At 51.7% G+C, this 19,999-nt stretch overlaps 1 protein-coding gene across 1 annotated transcript; it reads right to left on the reverse strand.

Annotated features, from left to right (window-relative positions):
• Positions 1 to 5,250: 5,250 nt before the first annotated feature.
• On the reverse strand, positions 5,251 to 18,014 carry LOC121443523 (gamma-aminobutyric acid receptor subunit delta-like). The gene is made up of 9 exons (XM_041645273.1): positions 17,843 to 18,014; positions 10,734 to 10,846; positions 10,358 to 10,425; positions 10,045 to 10,265; positions 8,079 to 8,161; positions 7,429 to 7,566; positions 6,699 to 6,854; positions 6,245 to 6,456; positions 5,251 to 5,963 (listed from the first exon to the last, which is right to left on the reverse strand). The coding sequence occupies exons 1-9, from the start codon at positions 17,908 to 17,910 to the stop codon at positions 5,673 to 5,675; spliced, it is 1,350 nt and encodes a 449-aa protein (XP_041501207.1). The 5' UTR covers positions 17,911 to 18,014; the 3' UTR covers positions 5,251 to 5,672.
• Positions 18,015 to 19,999: the final 1,985 nt, after the last annotated feature.

Below are 19,999 nucleotides of genomic sequence, written 5' to 3' on the forward strand. Positions count from 1 at the left end.
AGTCCTCCTGCCTCTGTCTCCTGAGGTGTTACAAACCATGCCTGGCCAGGAAGGTGGGGAGCAAAGGAGATTTATTGTGGCTCACAGCATCAGAGGTTTCAGGTCGCGGTTGCTTGATCCCATTGCTTTGGGCCCATATAGCAGGGCAGAGCAGGGAGCATGGTACAGCAAAGTTCTTCTTTTATAGCACCCAGCACACTGAGAGAGACGGATAGAGCACAACCCCAGCAACCAGCAGCCTCATTTCCTTCCAGTAGATCCACCTGCCTCTGCCTCCCGAGTGCTGGGATTAAAGGCGTGCACTACCACCGCCCGGCTCTGGAGACTCTTGAGCTAAGATGGATGGTCCCTGAAGTAGCTCCAAGCCACCAGGGATGCACACACTAGTGCAAGGATAACAAGGATCCCTACCAGTAGAACCTGAGGTGATTTATGCCAGACAGTCTACAGAGCCTTCCTTCCTTCCTTGAGGCTGATGCTCTTGCCAACTATGATCTCAGGGACGCATGAAGGTCAGAAAGCTCTCCAGGATCTTTAAAGAAACTCTGGCAGCCAGACACCAGACAGTGCTGAAAATCAGGCCCAAGAACTAGTCATAAGGGTTGTTGACCCCAGAGGAGCCCTGTGAGTTTGGTTGATGGGTCTCCAGGTGGAATCAGACCCAAAGAATCCAGCTGACTTGGCCTCAATGGTAGAGGAGAGGAAGTTCCCCAGTCTGAAGTCCCCACAAATGCCCTGCTTGATGATGTCTGTTGCCTGGGCCAGCTACAGCTGCCTAATAAAGAACTACAGACCTGCTACAACAGAAATGGAGCACAAGCAAGCTGGCCTCGAACTCAGAGATCATCTGCCGCTTTCTCCCAAGTGCTGGGCCACCTGGCTAGGGCTTTGAACTTTTCATCCCTCTGCCTCAGCCTCCTGGATAGTTGGAACTGTCAGTCTCTGCCACCAGAGGCCAAAGAGGTCATGTTCCTCTTTCTGCCGCTGTCATAGCTATATCAACAATCTAGGATAAGGTGGCTGTAGTTGAGGAGATGAAAGGAATTCTGGGGGAGCCAGTGTCCATGCTTGTGGGGATTATCTTGATTAGATTAACTGATATGGGAAGATCCATCTTAAATGTGGGGAGGACCGCTCCTTGGGCTTGCAGTCCTAGTCCTGAACTGAATGAAAATAGAAATGGACTGGGCACATGAATCAATTGCTCTCTGCTTCCTGAGTGTGAATATAGCATGGTAAGCCAGCTTCCCCTCCTGACATCACGCCTTTGCTCCCCTTTGCTACGTCTTTCCTCACGTGAAAACAGGCTGTAACACTCCACAACTGTGAGCCAAATGATCCCACCATCCCTGCTTAAGCTGGTTTTTGCCAGAATCTTTTATCACAGCAACAGAGGGGGTAACTAGTTCAAGAGAAGACTTGGCCGTCTTAGAGAAGGACCCCATGATACCTCCCCACATACATGATGAGGATCCTCCAAAGCCTTTCTGTGATGCTCTTTGTCAGAATGTGTCCTGTGGAGAGGTCACCTGAAATCCAAAGGGTCCGAGTTGACCCAAAATGTTGTTGCTGTCTGAATTCCGAGTGACAGATGGGGGGGTCCTTGCCCATGTCTGTCTCATTGTCAACCTGAGAGGTCAGATCATGGTTTCCAGTATACTTCGGTTAGCATAAGCCTGTTGTTGTCTCCCCCCCCCCCCCGAACAAAAATCTACAGTAGAAGAAGCCAAGCCGGAGTCCCTGTGGTTTGGGGGTTAACATGAGAGACTCACAGAGGCTGGGAAGAGAAAGTCTGGAAGTGAGAGGACTCACTACTCAAGCTTCTGTATGTAGACAGTTGCCCAACAACTGACGTATGGTCAAGGTGACCAAGGCCAGCTCCTGGAAGGGCACGTGTCACCACATCAGAGGCACCTAAGCCTTGAGAAGAGCTCCCCAGGAGTAGGTGGGAAGGGGACCCATTCATCCAGGCACGGCCTCACTCCACGGCACTGCTGTAGCTGAGGGGTAGCTGAGCTCATCTCATCAGCCCCCCATTGTCTTTTGGGGTGGCTGTTGTTACAGTGTCAGCTACCACCTTGCCGTCAGTCATAGATGGGTTTAAGGTGCCTAAGTACACGCGAGCATTATTAGGAGGTGGGTTGCCGAGGATCCTGAGGCTGTGCCTGGCTCAAGCAGCAGCTGAGGGGGACAGATCTTGCTTTCTGGTAGTGGCGCATTGGGGACACTCACTCAGCTTGTAAGCTTCGGGGTCCCGGGAGCAGTCATTCACTGGTGGTGGCCAGGGATGAAGGATAGGTGCCCTGTGGCTCACTGTGCTGCTCACTGCCCTGGGTCATAAAGCACACTCCAGCTTTTCCTCTTCCCCTTTCTCCCCCGACATTATATTCCATGTCTCCTGCTTCTGGGGTTGCCATCTGCACTGAGCTGAACAACTTCCCCTTAGAATGCTTCAAACCCAGAACCTCAGAATGTGACTTCTTTGGCTTTTTGCAGATATACAGTTATGTTTAAGATGAACCATACTCAAGAACGGAAACTCTTAAGTCCAGTGGCAGGTGTTTGTGTAAGAAAGAAGGGACAGAAATAAACCATGGGTTGACGGATACAGAGGTCAGGGTGATAAATCTTAAAACCAAGGGGTGCAGGCAGCAGGGAAGCAGAGGGAGGTCAGGGTAGATGCTTCCCTGGAGCCAAGCCTACCTACGCCTAGGTTCAGGACTTTGGGCCTCCATGGCTCTGATAGAACAGGCTTGTAGCCCAGAAAATAGATACCCTGACTCCAGACTTGTCTCAGCTCTGCTTCAGAGGAATATACCAGAAGTCAGCCCTCTACGTGGGCTCCTTCTGATACCCTGCATGTCTGCCCCCTCACTAGGAGAAGGGCAGGATTGGATCCTTGAGCCTGGCTCTTGTCCAGTCCTTGCTGCCAGAGGACTCTGTCTCCTGACATCCAGCCCCCACTTAGCTCCATCAGCCTCCAGCCTGATTCAAAGCATGCCCTCCAGCCTGGGGCAGAGGAAGAGGCCCTCCCTGCCAGGATGAAAAGCCTCCTGCCTGTCACCTGTCCTTTGTCCCCGGTGCCATTGCAGGCAGGAGGCACTGACATCCTCCCTCCAAGCTGGCTCTCCTCAGCTGCAGCCCTTGATCCACCCCAGCCTTCTGTCAGCTCCTGTCCTCACCACCGGAACAGAGGCTGGCGTTTGAAAGGCATCAGTCTCTCTTGTCCTTCCGCCTGCCCTGTAAACATGTGGGCAGAAATAGCAGCCTGCAGGCTGGAGGGAGTGGTTGCTGGTTGCAGAATCAGGCGAAGGCTGCTGCCCGGGTGGGCCTGGCTGCGTGGGAGCCCAAGGCAATCGCAAAGGCCGCTTTAAATAGCTCCCCGTGGGTACATGCAGCAGAAAGAGGGCAGACCGCAGGCGGTAAGAGGCAGGGCAGAGGCGGGTGCTGAAGCAGGCAGGTTGTGCAGTTGGAAAGGAGTTAGGCTGCCGGCCTCTGGATCCAGGTGAACTCAACTGCTCTAAAGCCTTGAACCCACCCACCCCTCCCCTAGGTCCTAGAGAGCTCAGGCTGGCCCTGCCTGCTTTCCTGGGAGTGGGACCTAGGTTGCACTAAGGGTGAGCGGTGACAATGGGTGGTCTTGGACAATCTACAGTGTGCAGCATCTAGGGTTTGGGTTCCTATCCTCAGGCAACTCTCAGCCTGTAGAGGTGGAAATAGAAACCATGTAGGAAGCCTCTTGAGCAGAGGCGTGGGTATCGGGGAAAGCCTTTGCCCTTGGGTCTAAGTGAGGACATTCCTGCCCTGTGGATGTCCCAAGACGGTTGAGTTTGGACTGCCTCTCCTGCTGCCAGGAGCTGACATGCCAGCTGACCCAGATCAGCCTGGTCACCAGCTCTCTGTTAGCTCCTGGACCCATCCCATCTTTGAAACTCTTAGCCACGCTAGAGCCCCACGCTCCCACCCCCTGGGTGGCCTGTTAGGCCACACAAACTCATCCTTCAGCACCAAGCAGTCAGGGGTCTTTGAGATGGAGACAAAGACTGAGCACTAGTCTGTGGTTGGAGCAGAAGAGCCAACACCTTCCTCTGCGCTTGGAGAACAATGCAGCCCCGTGTCCTTCGTGAGACTGGCTTTATGATATACCACCCACAATGGTTTGGGACACGTTACTGGTGCACACAGTCACTTGCCACGCTTCTTAGTGGTTTAGAGTAGGGGCCCACCAAGAGGGGGCCACAGGACCAATGGAACATGGTCTAGCGCCACCCTGATTAAGCAGGGCTGGGCCTGGCTGACTCTGTCACCTCTTGAGTTACTAGCTGCTGACTGTGAAGGGTCTTGGAGCAGACCCAGGATGAAAAGCTGTTCCGTTAATTGTACCCTTTGTTCCTTCTACATGGAAGCCTTGATGCATGGAAAAGCTGGACCCCTTTATTAGGAGCTGCCTGTCACGTGCTCTGATGGCTTCAGGTCCTCAGGCTGCTGTGGGAAGCAGCTAAGGGGTGTCTATAGGGCCTGAGGTGGCCCCCTGAGTTTCCATGACCTCGTCCAAGAAGGCACCATAGTGGCACCTTGGGCCCGAGCCTCCACCAGGTGATCAAGAGAGTAATGACTTCTCTTGTTTGTTTTTGTTTTTCAAGACAGGGTTTCTCTGTATAGCATTGGCTGCCCTGGGACTTGCTCTGTAAACCAGGCTGGCCTCGAACTCACAGAGATTTGCCTGCCTCTGCCTCCCGAATGCTGGGATTAAAGGCGTGTACCACCACCACCTCGCGAGTAATGACTTCTTAAACCACCTCCAGGTCCCCCATCTCGGCCTTTACGGGTGCTTCAGACACAGCCACATGGGTCATCTTCTGGGTGCTTCCCTGTCCAGATGTGTTCCCAGTTCTAAGATTTATAGGAAGGCATTTCAAGTATGGGGCTCTGGAATCTGGGGCTCCCGAATCTGCTTCTGCCTTGAAGCCATTGAAAATGGTTCCAATGTAGCCCAGTGACAAGCACAGGACAGATACCAGTGCATCAGGCTGGTGTCATCAATACTGATGCTTCTCCTTTCCAAATCCCCTCCTCCAGTGTCATCCTCTATTAGCCCCCTTTTGGGAGGACCCCGACCCCATTGCTTCCCCTGTGTAGAGTGTAAGTTTACCCTAGATTTTACGGGTCTCCCTAGGCTGCCCCTGCCCTCATCCTGTCTAGTCCTGTGGCAGAGAAGCGAACAACAGGGAAACACAGACAGTAGCCAGCTGCCAGGTCAGGGCTTTATTTCATGCTGGGACCAAAGAGGCCTCGTAATGTCCTTCTCCCCCAGTTCACCACGAGAGTCGTCCTCCACCCCCACTCTCCTCTCTGATCCTGATCCCACAGAGCAAAAGCCTAGAAATCAGGAACATTCTGAGTCTAAAAATTCACAGCTCCCAAGAGCCCAGCAATGCCAGGCCCAGCTTCAGGGTCAGGTCAGCTATGGCCCTCTATGCAAAACCCATCCTGCTCCATCGGCAAGAAGTGCTGGACGGTCTTTAGAACAAAGCTCAGGAAACTGAGGCTTCCTCACCGTCCCACTTTGAGACCCACAAAGAAGGCTGTTCCTCCAGGAGTTTCTGGGAGCCACCACCCCCAGCAGGGGGGCACGTTAAAGTGGCTGGTGTACCGTGTACTGCGTACCCCTGTCACATGGTATATGCCGCCCAGTAGATGATGTTGACAGCCGCGAAAGCTGCAGGGAACACAGCTCGGGCATAGATGTCAATGGTGTCTGCGTCGATGGGTCTGAGTCTGGAACGGATACCTCCTGGGCCCACTGGGCGGGACGCCCCCTCTTTCTTCGCCTCCACTTCCACAGACCTATAGGAGCCCATGAGGTTCCCAGGGACACGGCCCTGACGACGGGAGATGGCCAACTCCTGGCTGACCCCAGCAGCCGAGAGGGAGAAGAGGACAATGGCGTTCCGCACATCCATCTGCAGAGGGTAGGAAGAGGAGGACACCTGGCTGACCAAGGCTCTTGTACAGTACCCTGTTCAGGTCAATAGAAGTACTCCTGTCTGTACTTAGCAAGTGGCACTCAGTCATATCGCAGACTGTGCTAAGGAGCCAGTCCCCGGGAGCAGGGACTCACAGGCCAGAAGCGACCTTCATGAGCTGGCCAGCAGAAGGCCAGCACTTTCTGCTGCCCTGTGCCCAGCAGGGGTCCTTCTTGACTTGATCCTGAACCCTGAGACTAGCCCACCCAGTTTCTCACCTCTTTCCTTGGCTTTGTGACCTTGACCTTGGCCTTCCGTTTCTTCCTGTAGTCCGCGTTGAAGTGGGCAAAGGCGTACTCCACCAGGGCAGCAAACACAAACACGTAGCAGATCCAGAAATACACATCCAGGGCCTTGATAGCTGAAGCCCGCGGCAGGGAGGAGCGGGCACTCACCATGAGCGTGGTCATTGTCAGCACAGTGGTGATGCCTGGTGGGTACGGGTGGCCATTGCGGGAGCCCTGCCATCTCTTTCCCACCCTAGCCAGCAGTGTCTGGGTCCCAGCAGGAGGGAAGGAAGTTCTTCAGCCTTTCAACTCCCACCCTAGGCTCCTGAGACCAACCCTGCACAGGGCACACAGAACGAGGTGTGGAGACCAGGAGATCAGTTCGTAGCTGGCAGGGTGGCCCAGGCCTTGCATAGCCCTTCCATCAGAGAGACAAGCCTCATACCTAGAGACACCCTGGCAGGCACCGCTGCCTGGCTAATCCAGAAGGAGACCCAGGACATGGCAACCAGGAGGACAGAGGGCATGTAAGACTGGATGATGTAGACACCCCGGTTCCTCCGAAGCTGGAAGTGCAAGCTGAGCCTCGGGAACTGGCCAGCTGTGGGGACAACCCACTGTCAGATGAGCTCTCCCCGCAACCACTCCATCTACCCCAGAGGCCTCAGGGAGGGGACTCCTTTGTTTATTTGGCTTTACAAGGCTCAGATAGAAGACCATAGAAAATCCACCTTCCATTCCTTGCCTTAGGCCTGTCCACAAAGACGTTGGGTCATTCAGACAAAGAAGAGAAGGGTTCAAGTTGGTTGAATTGGTTCTGAACAACCTGTCCAGCTAATGGCAGGGTAACCGCCTCCGCCCCCCATCTCTAAGCCTTCTGCCCCACTCTGTGCATAAAAGCACACACAGAAAGGAAAGGTGGCCAAGGAAGGGGCTTGGTCCTAAAGATAACAGCCTACAACACCTATTCTCATGTACTGAAGAAATAACCCAGAAACCTGGCTCTATGGCATGGCAGTGTGTTCCCACTCCATTCGAGCCCAGCCAGCGGCACCCAGTTAATGCCTAACTCAGCAGTTTTTCCAGCTGCATCCTCAGCCCTCAGAACAGGCTGGCAGCTCAGTTATAAAGCACAAGGCACCTTCAGGCAACTCACGGGAATGCCCCCACGTTACCCGACTTGAAGTTCATCAACTCCGTGGTGAAGCGGTAACTGGTGATGGTGAACTGGGCCAGCTGTAGCCTGTCCAGTCCGTGGATCTGCTCCTGGTTTTCTGACCAGTAATAGACAATGTCCTCAGAAGAGTAGCCATCTGTAAGAGAGTCCACCGTCGGGCAGCCTCAGAGGGCATGCCCCATCCATAGGAGCCTGAGGGGTGGGGCTGACCAGGTGACAACAACAGAGACCTCATCCACGCAGATTCAGTCGGGGGGAGTGTTCTTGGCTCTGGCACGACATTCTACATCTCTGAGATGGCTGATGGGGCCAGAGGTGCCAGCAAAATCGGAACCATCCTTGATGGAGGATGCCCAGAGGCCCAGGTCTGTTGGGTTGAGATAGCCTGGTTGCCACAGCCAGATTTTCCAGGCTCTTCTTCACCCGTGCCGGTTAAGTTCCCTTAGGCCTTCCAGCCTACACATCTCCTATACAGGCTACTTCCCTATAGGGAACCCTGTCCTAGAAGCTTCCCTGACCTCTGCTCCAGGTCAGCCTGGCCCTGGTCCTGGGCTGCACAGCCTCACAGTCCTGATGGTCCTGCCCCACTGGAGGAGCCAGCACACCCAATCAGAAAGGAGCCTACCCCACCTCGGTGAGGGCACTCACAGCTCTCCAGCTCCAGCACACACTCCTGCTCGTCCATGGGATACTTGGCGAGGTCCATGTCGCAGGCCACTGTGGAGGTGATGCTGTAGAGGCAGAGTGGGCTGGTGAGGTCATGGTGTCTCTGCCCCCAGACAGCAGATAATCCCCCTGCACCAACACAGAGGAGCCACCTGCTCATCGGGACCTGTTTAGCATGCTCTGGCATCTGGGCAAAAACCGAAAACTAGGGTAGTCTTAATAGACATTTGTAACCGCCAAGAAATGGATTTCACTTATTCTATTCTCCTTAAAATGCTTGAGTGTTCGTCCAAGTTGCAGGTTTATGAGGCAAGAATCCGCCTCAACTCCCCCAGTACAGCCCAAGGGACAGCTGATAATTATGGGGGTCGGGGGTAGGGGACAGGCTCACTGTTGCCAAATGAACTGATTTTCCAGGAGAGACCAACATTTAGATTTTTATGTAAAATCTCTTGATTCTTTTTATTTTGTTTTGTTTTTGTTTGTTTGTTTTTGTTTTTTGAGACAGGGTTTCTCTATATAACAGCCCTGACTGTCTTAGAACTTGTTTTGTAGACCAGGCTGGCCTTGAACTCACAGAGATCTGCCTGCCTCTGCCTCCCAAGTGCATGCATTAAAAGCATGTGCTACCACACTCATAAAAAATCTCTTGATTTTTTTTATGGTAATGGTTAACTTCATTGTTCCAAGGCGCCTGTTTGAAAACAGGCGTTCAAATGTGTGCACATGTACATATATGTCACAAGAGCCAGACAATGTGCTCCTACCGTGCAATGCGATACCGTTTAGCCCTGGAAACATGTTACAACACAGATGGACCTTGAAAACGCGATACTGAAAGAAGTCAGACGTAAGAGACTGCACAGTGTGTGAATCCACTGCCATGAAATATCCACCGAAGGCAAACGTGTGAAGACAGAAGCAGGGCGGGTGGTGGCTAAAGTCTTCAGGCTGCATAAGTGTGAGGCACAGCTATAATCTCAGCACACGGGAGGTGATGGCCGGAGAACTAAGAGTTCAAGGCCAGCCTTGGTTATATAGTAATTAGTTCAAAGTCGGTCTGAGTTACCTGAGACCACGTCTCAAAAACCGAGTGACTGATGCAATGGCTCAGCAGGTAAAGGTTCTTCCACTGTGGTCAAAGTGGGTTTGATCCCTGGGAGCCACACGGTGGAAGGAGAGCACTGACTCCTATAAGTCTTCCTTTGACCTTCACTGATGTGGGATTCCCCTCCGTGCGCTATGAATATGTTTTATTACCATTGGTAAATAAAGAAGCTGCTTTGGCCTGTGGCAGGGCAGAATATAGTTAGGCAGGGAAACTAAACTGAATTCCAGGGGGAGAGGTGGAGTCAGGCAGATACCATGTGGCTGTCCAAGAAGCAAGATGTAAGGTGACAAACCACAAGTCTCGTGGTAAAAGATAAAATAATAGAAATGGATTAATTTAAGATGTAAGAGCTAGCTAGAAATATGCCTAAGCTATTGAAAAAACAGTGTTGTAATTAATATAGTTTTTGTGTGATTATTCGAATCTGGGTGGCTGGGAAGTGAAAGTACAGTCTCCATTTTCATACACATGCCACAAACACATGCAAACATGCATGCACAAACCCGAAGTGTGATTGCTTGATGGATAAGCATCTTGGCGCCCCAGACAGCGGTGCCCCCTTTGGGGTGATTGAATGTCACAGAGACAGTTATGGGTTAGATTTCAGAGGCCAACTGTGCTAAAATATTCCCTTTAAAGCAGTGAATATATATTATACAGATTTAACGTGATTTGAAAAACAGAAACATCTGTCTAACTCCTGTAACATCTGGAGCTAATGCCAGCTAAGCAGCCTCTGAGGGTACAATGAGCATCCGTCTCTGCCGTTCATGTCTCTGTGACCTGGGAGATTGAGGGTCTGTGCCTGAGCAGCAGGGGGAGGCAGGCCCTGCTCACCGGATGCTGTATAAGATCACACCGTCAGGCTGCAAGCGGATAAGCTTGTTCTCCACAGTCACATCATGGAACCAGGCAGACTTGGCATTCACAATGAAGGTGTCAGGAAGCCAGAGCTTGTCCACAAAGCGGCTGTCCAGACCTAGGGTCTCGTTGGTATGGTTGTAGGAGAGCCTGCTGTCCCGCCAGCTCTGGTGCAGGAACACTGTCATGGTGTATTCCTGTAGAGAAGGAGGGACAACACTGTCACAGTCATCCCTTGTTGTCCTCCTGGTGGCACAAGAACCAGGGAGCAGTATCATCCGGCACCTACCATGTTTGCCTCTGAGATGTGGTCAATGCTGGCTACCTCTAGGGCAAGGGCCACGTTCACAGGGGGACCTGTAAGAAGCAGGGGCCTGCTAAAGTTTTAGTAGAAACCACAGCCCGGCACCCCAGCTACCCTCTAAGGCTGGCCCAAACAAACAGGACAGAGGAAGAATCAAGAGCTTTTCCAGGAACTTGGAGTTGGTACACATTTGCCACAATGCCTGGGGAGATTCCTCTTCCATCTGGGACTGCTGGGGCTTGAAATCCAATAACCCCTGGAGATGCCAAACAAGGACCCAGCAGAACCCGCACCCACAGCAAACCCAGGGTTGGAGCTGTTCCTGTTTGCCTATGACCCTGCCCCCATCAGCTGCCCGTACCTCCAATGCCTGGCCGGAAGTTCCGGGCATAGCCCTCCATTAGGCCGTCCAGGTTAGGGAGCCAGGATATCTCCAGGTTGGAGCCCACATAGTCCCCAATATCGTTCATTGCTCTGGGAACACAAAGCCAACTGGTTACAGCAGACAGAGCACCGGGGCCTAGGGGTGGAGCACAGTCCTGGGTACCTACACCAAGGAAAAACAGGTGCCAGCCCCTTTGGGCCTTTTAGGCAAGATGCAGGACAATGCAGAGGTCCTCCACACTTCTGTCACCTTCCAGCATTAGGGACCTTCTTGTCTCCTGTGCCCACCTCAGGCTATAGGTAAAGCTCCCAGACTCCCTTGAGAGTCACCCTAGTCCCCTTCCTCCACATGTTCATGGAAGAAAATCAAAGTCTTGGCAAGCCATTGCCCATGTTCCAATCCCTAGAGCTTGCCCCCAAAGCAAAGGACCCCAGCCCAACAAGAGCACATGGCCTTCCTATCAGCAAAGTTTCCTAAATATGACTTGAGAGAAAGGAGTGTGAGAGGTACCCAGAAACTCGGGTGGGGTGTTATCCTCTCAGGAGAGTCTCTCTTCCCCCGCTCCCAGGTGACCATGATATCTAGGGCTCAGCCTGACCCTGGAGCAGGTGGGGACAGGTGAACACAGCAGCCTGCGCTGGCCTTGCTCTTCCCAGCAGAGCTACCAGGTAGGATAGAAAGGCAGGGAAAATCTTGGGGACATGAGAAGGAGAGGAGCCCACTTACTCTGGAATCCAGGTGAAGCTTCTCGGCAGCAGAGAAGCAAGAATTCTGCACAATTAACAACTTCTTAAGGTCTTTTTTCTTCCCAGGAGTAAATTTCCAGATTCTAGGAATCTCACCAGAAACTCCATTTACAGGAGAATAAATACCTAAATACCCTTTGTGTAATTCCAGTGCCTTCTGGTTTTTACCTTATCAGATTATAATCCAAGGTGTTGCCTGAGCCACCCTTCAATCTCACTTGCCAAGAGGGAAAAAGGAAAAGATAAAAGGTTTCTTAGCAACCTTTTGAGATGCAACTTGAAAGTCACCCCCCCCCAAAAAAAAGTATTTATGGCTAATGCCAAGATAACTAATTGAGACTCTCATTGACATGACTGTCTGTTTTACTTTCCCTTGCTTGCTTCTGGAACACATGTGTACACTAATCACGGCCTTCTTTCTGAGTGATTTCCTTTCTCTTAGTTCTCATGTTTATATTAAAATATCGATAATAAAATCTGGCCTTGTAATTCCAATACTTGGTAGGCAGAGGCAGAGATAGGCAGCTGCCTATGAGTTCAGAAAGTCGAACCTGGTTTGTCCAGCGAGTACCAAGCCAGCCAGAGCTATAGAATGAGATCTTGTCTGTGAAAAGATGGATACCATCTCCATCTCTGCTTGATACACTGGCTAGTACTGAAATTTTCCTGTGATGAAGTCACAAATACCAGTTTGGCCTGAGTTGTGGTCCCTAAAAGTGTGGGGAACTCCTCAGGCTGCTGAGGTAGCCGTGTGGATTTCCCTCCAATGGATTCAAAACTATGAGGTAAACATCAGGACCCACCCTGCCACCAGCAGACACAGCAAGAACACGGAGCCCTAAGCAGCCTCTCCGTTCTTTCTTCTGCTTGCTGGAACCAAGTTCCCAGTCGTCATTTCCACCCCTCAGTGTGGCACGTTATCTGAGAATAAGGTCTTTGTGAGTGTAACTGGAATAAGGCTACCTTGGAGCACCGCAGGCCTCTTAGAAAACAGATGGCAGAGATGGGAAGGCAGGTGAGGACAAGGGAGAGGCTGGCGGTGCCTCCACAAGATGAGGAGTGCTGAGTGCAGCTGACCGCCACTAGAAGCGGGAGGGAAGCCCAGGGCAACCATCCTCACAGACATTCCAGAGAGTCTGGGGTTTCTGGCCTTCAGAAGTACAAAAGAAAAATTTCTTGTTGTTTGCATAATGTGTTGTGGCAACCTAAGACACTAATGCATGCTAAACTCCTGCCCCCAGGGAAATGATCTGCAATTAAGGGGAGGACTCGCCTAAAAAAGAGGGGAACAGTACTGGTTAGGCGAGGAGTTAGACCTGAGGTAACTGGGGAAAATGCAGCTGCATCTTGGTAACTGTGTCTGCTATTGGTCAGAGTATCCCTTTGTGGGTCAACACCCTTGGAGCTTCCAAGAGGTTGTTCCCTGTATACCAGAAACCAAAGCACCAGGACATCCTCCCACGCTAACAAAGTCTGCATCCTCAAGAGACCCTATGTCATCGTGATATCTCTTGCATTGTGATGCTGACACATCCTTTTTGTGTGAGGCATGAAAATAAATATCAGAAAGGAAGATCCTGTCCACCATGATTTGGGAGGGAAAAAGTATTATCTTACCCCCATGAAAATACCACCCACTGCATAAATATTCATAAAAACATCTTTAAAATCCACAACCCAGATCCACTGGGTTTCTCTCTGCCTTTGCGCAGCCCACTCCAGTCTCTTTTTGAGTACTTGCTTTGCTAAAAAAGCTTCTACTTAAATTGTCTATATCTCTTGACAGAATTCCTTCCTTCTAGAAGACAAGAATCAACATATCTCCTTAACAGCCTCTCAGTAAACCTCTTGTTACTCTGACCATCCTGTTCTGGGAACAAGAGAGTAACTTTGGATATGGCTTCCAGGTCCTCGGTCTGGGATGTGGAGGAAGTCTGAGCCAGGCCTACCTGGCACTACCAGAAATGAGGCCTTTTGCAGGGTCACCCCGTAAGACCACTGCAATAGTCCCCTGAGCCCTCTTGGGTACTGAATGCCTGGCTGTCCTCTGTGCACGGCCTGTTTCTCTATATGAGCATCTCTCAGTAACCTGACACATACTCAGTAAGGTACGCTGGTGACCCACAGGGATCCTGTCTGTGCCTTCACTTTACCAACTGAGCCATTTCTCCAGACCATCAAGTAACCCCTCTCTAAGGCTGAGCCACAGCTCAGGTTAGGGAGAGGGCTGGTCTCGTGGGAAGAGATGATGGGAATAGTGCTGATCATTCTACAGGCTCTCTTTTGCCCAGGCTGGAGGCTATACAGAGGAACAGTCTCTTGAAGAAAATGACAGCAGGACAGAGGAGGTTCTGGATTGTGAACAGGACGTGACCAGTGGCCATAACAAGGTAGAAGTAGATATGAAGGGCCTTGGAGACAGGGAAAGCCTCAATCTGGAGTCAGGGCGGGGATTCTGAACAGCAGGTCTCATAGTTAAAATTCACATTTTTGTTTTGTTTTTTGTTTTTGTTTTTGTTTTTTGTTTTTTTGGTTTTTCAAGACAGGGTTTCTCTGTGGCTTTGGAGCCTGTCCTGGAACTCGCTTCTGTAGACCAGGCTGGCCTCAGACTCAGAGATCCACCTGCCTCTGCCTCCTGAGTGCTGGGATTAAAGGTGTGCGCTACCACCGTCCTGCTAAAATTTACATTTTAAACACATGGTTCTGTCAGGTTTGGTGGCACAGGGCTGTGATCTCAGAGATGGAGGTAGGAGGATCAGGAATTTAAGGCCAGCCTCAGATGTATAGTGAGTTCAAGGTCAGACTGGGCTACGTGAGACAAGTTTCTAAGAACCAAAATGGAGGGGGACAAGCAAACAAATAACAACACCAGCAGACTCTACGCAGTCCTGCTAGAACTGACATAGCCTGGGGTGCCAGGCAGAGCTGTGCCTTTCCCTACACATGGTAAGACTGTGCTCCTGTGACTTTATTTACTCTCAGGTAGGAGCCCTAAAGTCTTTCTAAGTTGGGGAGGCACAAGTAGCAGATGGTCCAAGCCTCCACTCTCCGTCCCGTAGTTCTTTTATCTACTTATATCCTGGGCTTTGAAGAGGTTGGCCAGGTATCAAAATCTTCCAAATCTCTGATCTACCAGGTACTACCACTTTAGCCCATCACGACGGGCTAGACAAGGTATCTGGATCTATTGTTTATTCCAAACAGAAAGAGATTGCTCCCCAGCAGTCCCCGAGAGGGATAGATAGAGCTGGGGAGGAGACAATGCAGCTACAGGGTGTGAAACGGTTAAATTAAGCCCAGTCTCTCGCAAAGTACAATTAGGCATGCAAATGGAAGTCATCCTGAAGGCCAGATGTGAAGGGACTCAAAACGGGCTTTATTTTTGGACTACCCAGCTGTCATCCAGCCAGTGTGGAATGAGGCCATCAGGAGACACCGTCCTTCCTGGCCCTGTCTCAGGGCAATGGCACACATGTGCGTGTATCTCCTCTGTCCTTATCCTAGGTCTGCTGGGAACTTAAAAGCAATTCTTCAGGAAGATCGTCTTGAATTGGCAGAGCCAAAACAGTAAACCAAGTTCTGGGAGTGAGAAAGGAGGAGACGATACCCACTCCAGTGTCTCCCTGCTGGGAGAATGGCTGCCATCTTTCTACTGTGAATAAGTACGGAGGACTAGGCTGAGGAAGGATCGGCTACGCGCCAGATTCTGGGGCCTGAAGCCCACAGCTCCTGCAGCTCTGCTGTTATTCATGGTTTTGCAGAGCAGGCGTGCTAATGGACATATAACGGAACATAACACGGGGTGGAAAGGTCTCCATTCTTACTAGTAAGTTACAGTTATATTGGCAGAGGGCTGCAGGTTCTCCCAGCTCCCTTGGAGACCATTGATAACCTAAGGTTGGAATATTATTTGGATCTAGAGACATTCGGACAGACAGACTCGTAAACACATGTCAGGCGTTGGTTTAGAGATTCAAAGTCTTGGAGCAGAGCAGGCACAGTGAAAACACACTAGCTGCCCCCTTGAACTACTTCTGGTGTGTTATGGGAACTCCCTCCCACTCTCCCCACTGAGAAATGAGCCCACCCTGTGCCTCTGGAGACAGAAAGGGAAAGTGGGTGCAGCTGAACCAGGCAGCGGATGCTCCTCGCTGCAGCATGCATCCACTGCGCACACACAAGCCCACGGATCCCACAGCTCCACTTTTAGAGCAGCATGCGCCTTGCTAGCATCCCAGTTACCAAGGCAAAGAAGAGCATCGCGACCATCACACCGTGAGCGCCAAGGAGATGGAGGTGCCAGCAGCCTGGGAGGGACACCCACACGGGTGTGCAGTTGACAAGCCCGGTGCCCACCCTATTTGCAGGTCTTCACACTCTGCACCCAGCCCACAACATAGGACATGTACACTTTTTCCTATCACAGTCTTTCCCACAAAGAAACACTGAGGTCAAGACTGAGGACAATCTGGAGACGAAGAGAAGAGGGGAAGCGGTCTAAAACTGTCTGAAGAAAAGGCCCTGCACGGTCAGCACCTTGCTAAACCTGAAGGTCACCACAAAGACTGAACTGACAGCTATGTCTTTGGCTCTTCCCACCCTGAGGGAATCCTTCAGCCCTGACATCCTGCTACACATTGTGTTATTGCCAAGCCATGCAGAAGTCTGGACAGAACCTTCCAAGGCTAAACTTTTTAAATGTGACAAGACGGTGCCTCTGCTCAGTCAGAGGATGGCATCCTCCACTTTATGCACGGTGCAATGCCACATAAGGTTAGGATAATGACAAGCCTCAGGCTTGAGCCCCTCAGCTTTTCTACCCAAGAAAACAGGTGCACAGCCCCCTACCCAACGCCTCAGAAGCTTCATACAGCCAAGGGTTTAGAATTTCTTTTCATTTCTTTTTTTAATTTGAGGAAGGGGATGGGCGACACACGCAGATTTGGGGTGTGGTCTAGAGAATTTCCCAGCAAGCAACCTATAAATAGGCCCTGTAAATAGAATAAATAGACACAAAAGGAGCTTCATGTCGGCACAGGACAGGAACCACGCTCAGGCTGAAGTGTTGGGGTGTCGGAACCTCTCGAGTTTCAAATTCTTGGCCAGGTGGCCATAGACAAGGCCAGCATCTGACCCCAGAGCCTCAAACATGACAGCCGTAGCTGTGCCTCACCCTCCTTTCTGAAAAGAAGGGAAGTAAAGCCCACAGGGACTCAAAGGAACAAAGCCCTTTCCACAGCTCTGATGGTCAGAGGCTCATGGTCAGTGCCTGTTCTCTGGTCTCCAACCTAGTTCTAGCATTTGTAGCCAGACCTTCTGGACTTGTTCCCTACTTGCCAACAAAGAAACGCGGACACCTGCATGACCTGCTTCCTGGACCTCCATGGCCAAAATACAGCTGGCATGCAGCCATATCTGTTGCCCAACCCTCTCCGTGTCCGTTCATCAGTCAGCCATCAAGTCTAGGGCATGAGGGGCCTGTTTTGACCATTTGCTGCCTCTTCATCCAAATAATTTTCACAAAGGCCCCTCACTCATGACTCATGGCAGCTGGCTCTGCCCAAGGTGACCAAGGTGACCAAGGTTGGGTTTTAGGTTCCAGAGAGTGGAGAAAGAAGAAAGGGACTGTGGTTTGTTGCTGGTTACTGATAGGAGGCTCCAGCCAAGGCCTCCACTCTCAGAGTCTTCTCGCTCTGGGGAAACTGCAGTCACCTTCCATGGTGGGTATGGGACGGGACTACTTGGGTGCCATTCACCTGCAGTCAGAATTCCGTCTGTAAACTCTGAAGTGACTCCTGAAAGGAGACCCACAGTAGCCTCTGCCCTGCTGACAGGGTTGGGACAAACCTACCTGAAGTGTCCGTCCAAGTCAGAGGCAATGGGTGGTCATTTCCCCCCACCCATCTCAAGGGTAGACCTGCCCCCTCCCCCCAGCCTCAGTTCTCAAGTCTTTCCCTTCTTTTTGCCCTCAGCTCATGCTGCCGAGATTCATTCAGTTCAGCACCTGGAAGGGCACCAGTATAGCAGGAACCAGCTCAAGTGAGAAGCGGCCAAGGCCCAGGATCAATAGAGCTGTCCATATAGCCTGACCTGGAGGCTCCAACCCCTCCCCGCCGAGCAGCGTTCAGCACCGGGGACGACGGACAGCACCCGGGCATCAAGGAGAGGTCGGCGAGGTTCTCAGAACTGGAAGAACAGCACGCACAAAACAGACCTGGGAGGACCTGGGGTGAAGACTAAGGGTCCAGCAACTCCGAACTCTGCCCCACCGAGGGCGCCCGCCAAAGGACGAGTCCCTCCCGCCCCACATAGTCCCCGGCCCGCCCGGGAGGCGCTCACCTGGCGCCGTGGTGCGGCTGCGCGCCCAGCAGCAGGAGCGGCAGCAGCAGCCAAACCAACACGTCCATGGCCTTGCGGGCTCTGCGCGGGACAGGTCCGTCCAGCCCCGGCGCGAGCAAAGTTGCTTCGCCTCTGGCCGCGCGGCGGCACCAGAAGGGCGGGAGCACGAAGGAGAGAGGCGCGGGCGCGCAAGGGGAGGACTGATCGCCGAGCCCGCCCCGCCCCGCCCCGCCCCGCCCCGCGCTCCAGTCCCACCCCCGCGTGCGCTTCCCGCCTCACCCTGGAGGCTCCTGCGCGCCCCAAAACACCCCGTGGTCGCTCCATTGCACTCTCTAAGCCTCGCGTGCTCTCCCTGTACCCTCCATTGCCCGCTAGGAGTCAGGCGCCCCAGACCCTCCGAATGCTACCCTTGCTGTCAACAAACAGGTTCCTCCACGTGTCTGCCAGGAACACAAGCAATGAGGGGCGCAAGACCTGTGCGGACTTCGTTGGACAGGTAGTGCAAAACCTCATCCCTGAGGCGGCGCTTGTTTGGGCGGTTTGTGCCCTGGTTTGCCTAGGCAAGGGGCGTCCCTGAAACCGTCATGTCCTCTATCAGGAAACAGCATCTGCCTCCCCTCCCCGCACCACACACACACACACACACACACACACACACACACACACATCCAGACGACCTCCCCCACGACGGAGAGAGCTGTTGGCACTATTGGCTATCTCTCTGAGCTGTGGTAAAAACCCTCCTTGACAAGAGAGGATTCTAATACCTGAGTCTGGGATGGTCAGGCCCCATCTCACCTGGCCACAACAATTAGGACAGATCCTGCTGACAATGCTGACATTGATCCTCCGTAGGGAAGCAGAAGCACATCCTCCATTTTTAAAAATTACCCCTTTTACTTTTGAAATTATAATTCTATCGTCTTCCCCTCTCCCTTTCTCCCCTCAATCTCTCACATATACTCCTCTTTCCTCTCTCTCAAGTTCATGGCCTCTGTGTCATTAGTTGATGTTACATGCAAACATGTGTATGTGTATACATATAGATCCCTGATATAACCTGCTCGGTCTGTGTAATGTTACTTGTGTTTTGTTTGCAGGCATGATCATTGGGTATTTGGACAACCAATTAGTGTCCTCTTCCCTAGACATATTTTCCATTTTGATTCTTTTGACTACAAAATGTTGGAGGAGCTCCTTTAAAAAAAATAATCTATTTTTTATTTTGTGTTCGTTGTTGTCTTATCTACCTGTATGTGTGTGTCAAAGTTTCAGAAGCCCTGGAGTTAGTTACAGACAGGTGTGAGCTGCCATGTGAGTGTTGGGAATTAAACCTGGGACCTCTGGAAGAGCAGTCAGTGCTCTCAGCCTCTGAGACATCTCTCCAACCCTCGAGGGTTCCCTCTAATCACAAACTTTAGCCATTTACTGACCTCACTGGATGCCTGGAATCACACAAAACACTTTACAATGGGCAGACTTGGAGCTGGAGAGATGGCTCAGCTGTTAGGAACACTGGTTCAATTCCCAGCACCCACATGGCAGCTCACAGCTGTCTGTAACTACATCCCATACATACAGACAAAACACCAATGTACGCTGGGCGGTGGTGGCGCATGCCTTTAATCCCAGCACTCGGGAAGCAGAAGCAGGTGGATCTCTGTGAGTTTGAGGCCAGCCTGGTCAACAAGAGCTAGTTCCAGGATAGGCTCCAAACCTACAGAGAAACCCTGTAAATACTTTTTTTAAAAAATGGGAAATTCAGCCTACCAATGGTGTATACACTACACCTGGAGTTCTAGGTACTTGGGAGACTGAAGCAGAAGATCAGTTGTTAGATCCAGCCTAATCAAGAATGTCTTTAACTCAAGTAGCCTAAGTCCCCTGGGGATCCTAGCCAGTAGCTAGAGCTGGCTAGACAGAGGTGTGCAGAAAAAGATGGGTTATGGAGCTTCTAGCACAAGGCACTCCTTAGACTTTTTTATTGTTTTGCTTCTTTTTTTTTTTTTTTTTTTTTTTGGTTTTTCGAGACAGGGTTTCTCTGTGGTTTTGGAGCCTGTCCTGGATCTAGCTCTTGTAGACCAGGCTGGTCTCGAACTCACAGAGATCCGCCTGGCTCTGCCTCCCGTTTTGCTTCATTTTTGAGACGGGGTCAGA

The sequence above is a fragment of the Microtus oregoni genome, unplaced genomic scaffold, assembly GCF_018167655.1.
Source record: "Microtus oregoni isolate MIOR12 unplaced genomic scaffold, Mior012 000109F_ref0000275, whole genome shotgun sequence".
Taxonomy (NCBI): Eukaryota; Metazoa; Chordata; class Mammalia; order Rodentia; family Cricetidae; genus Microtus; species Microtus oregoni.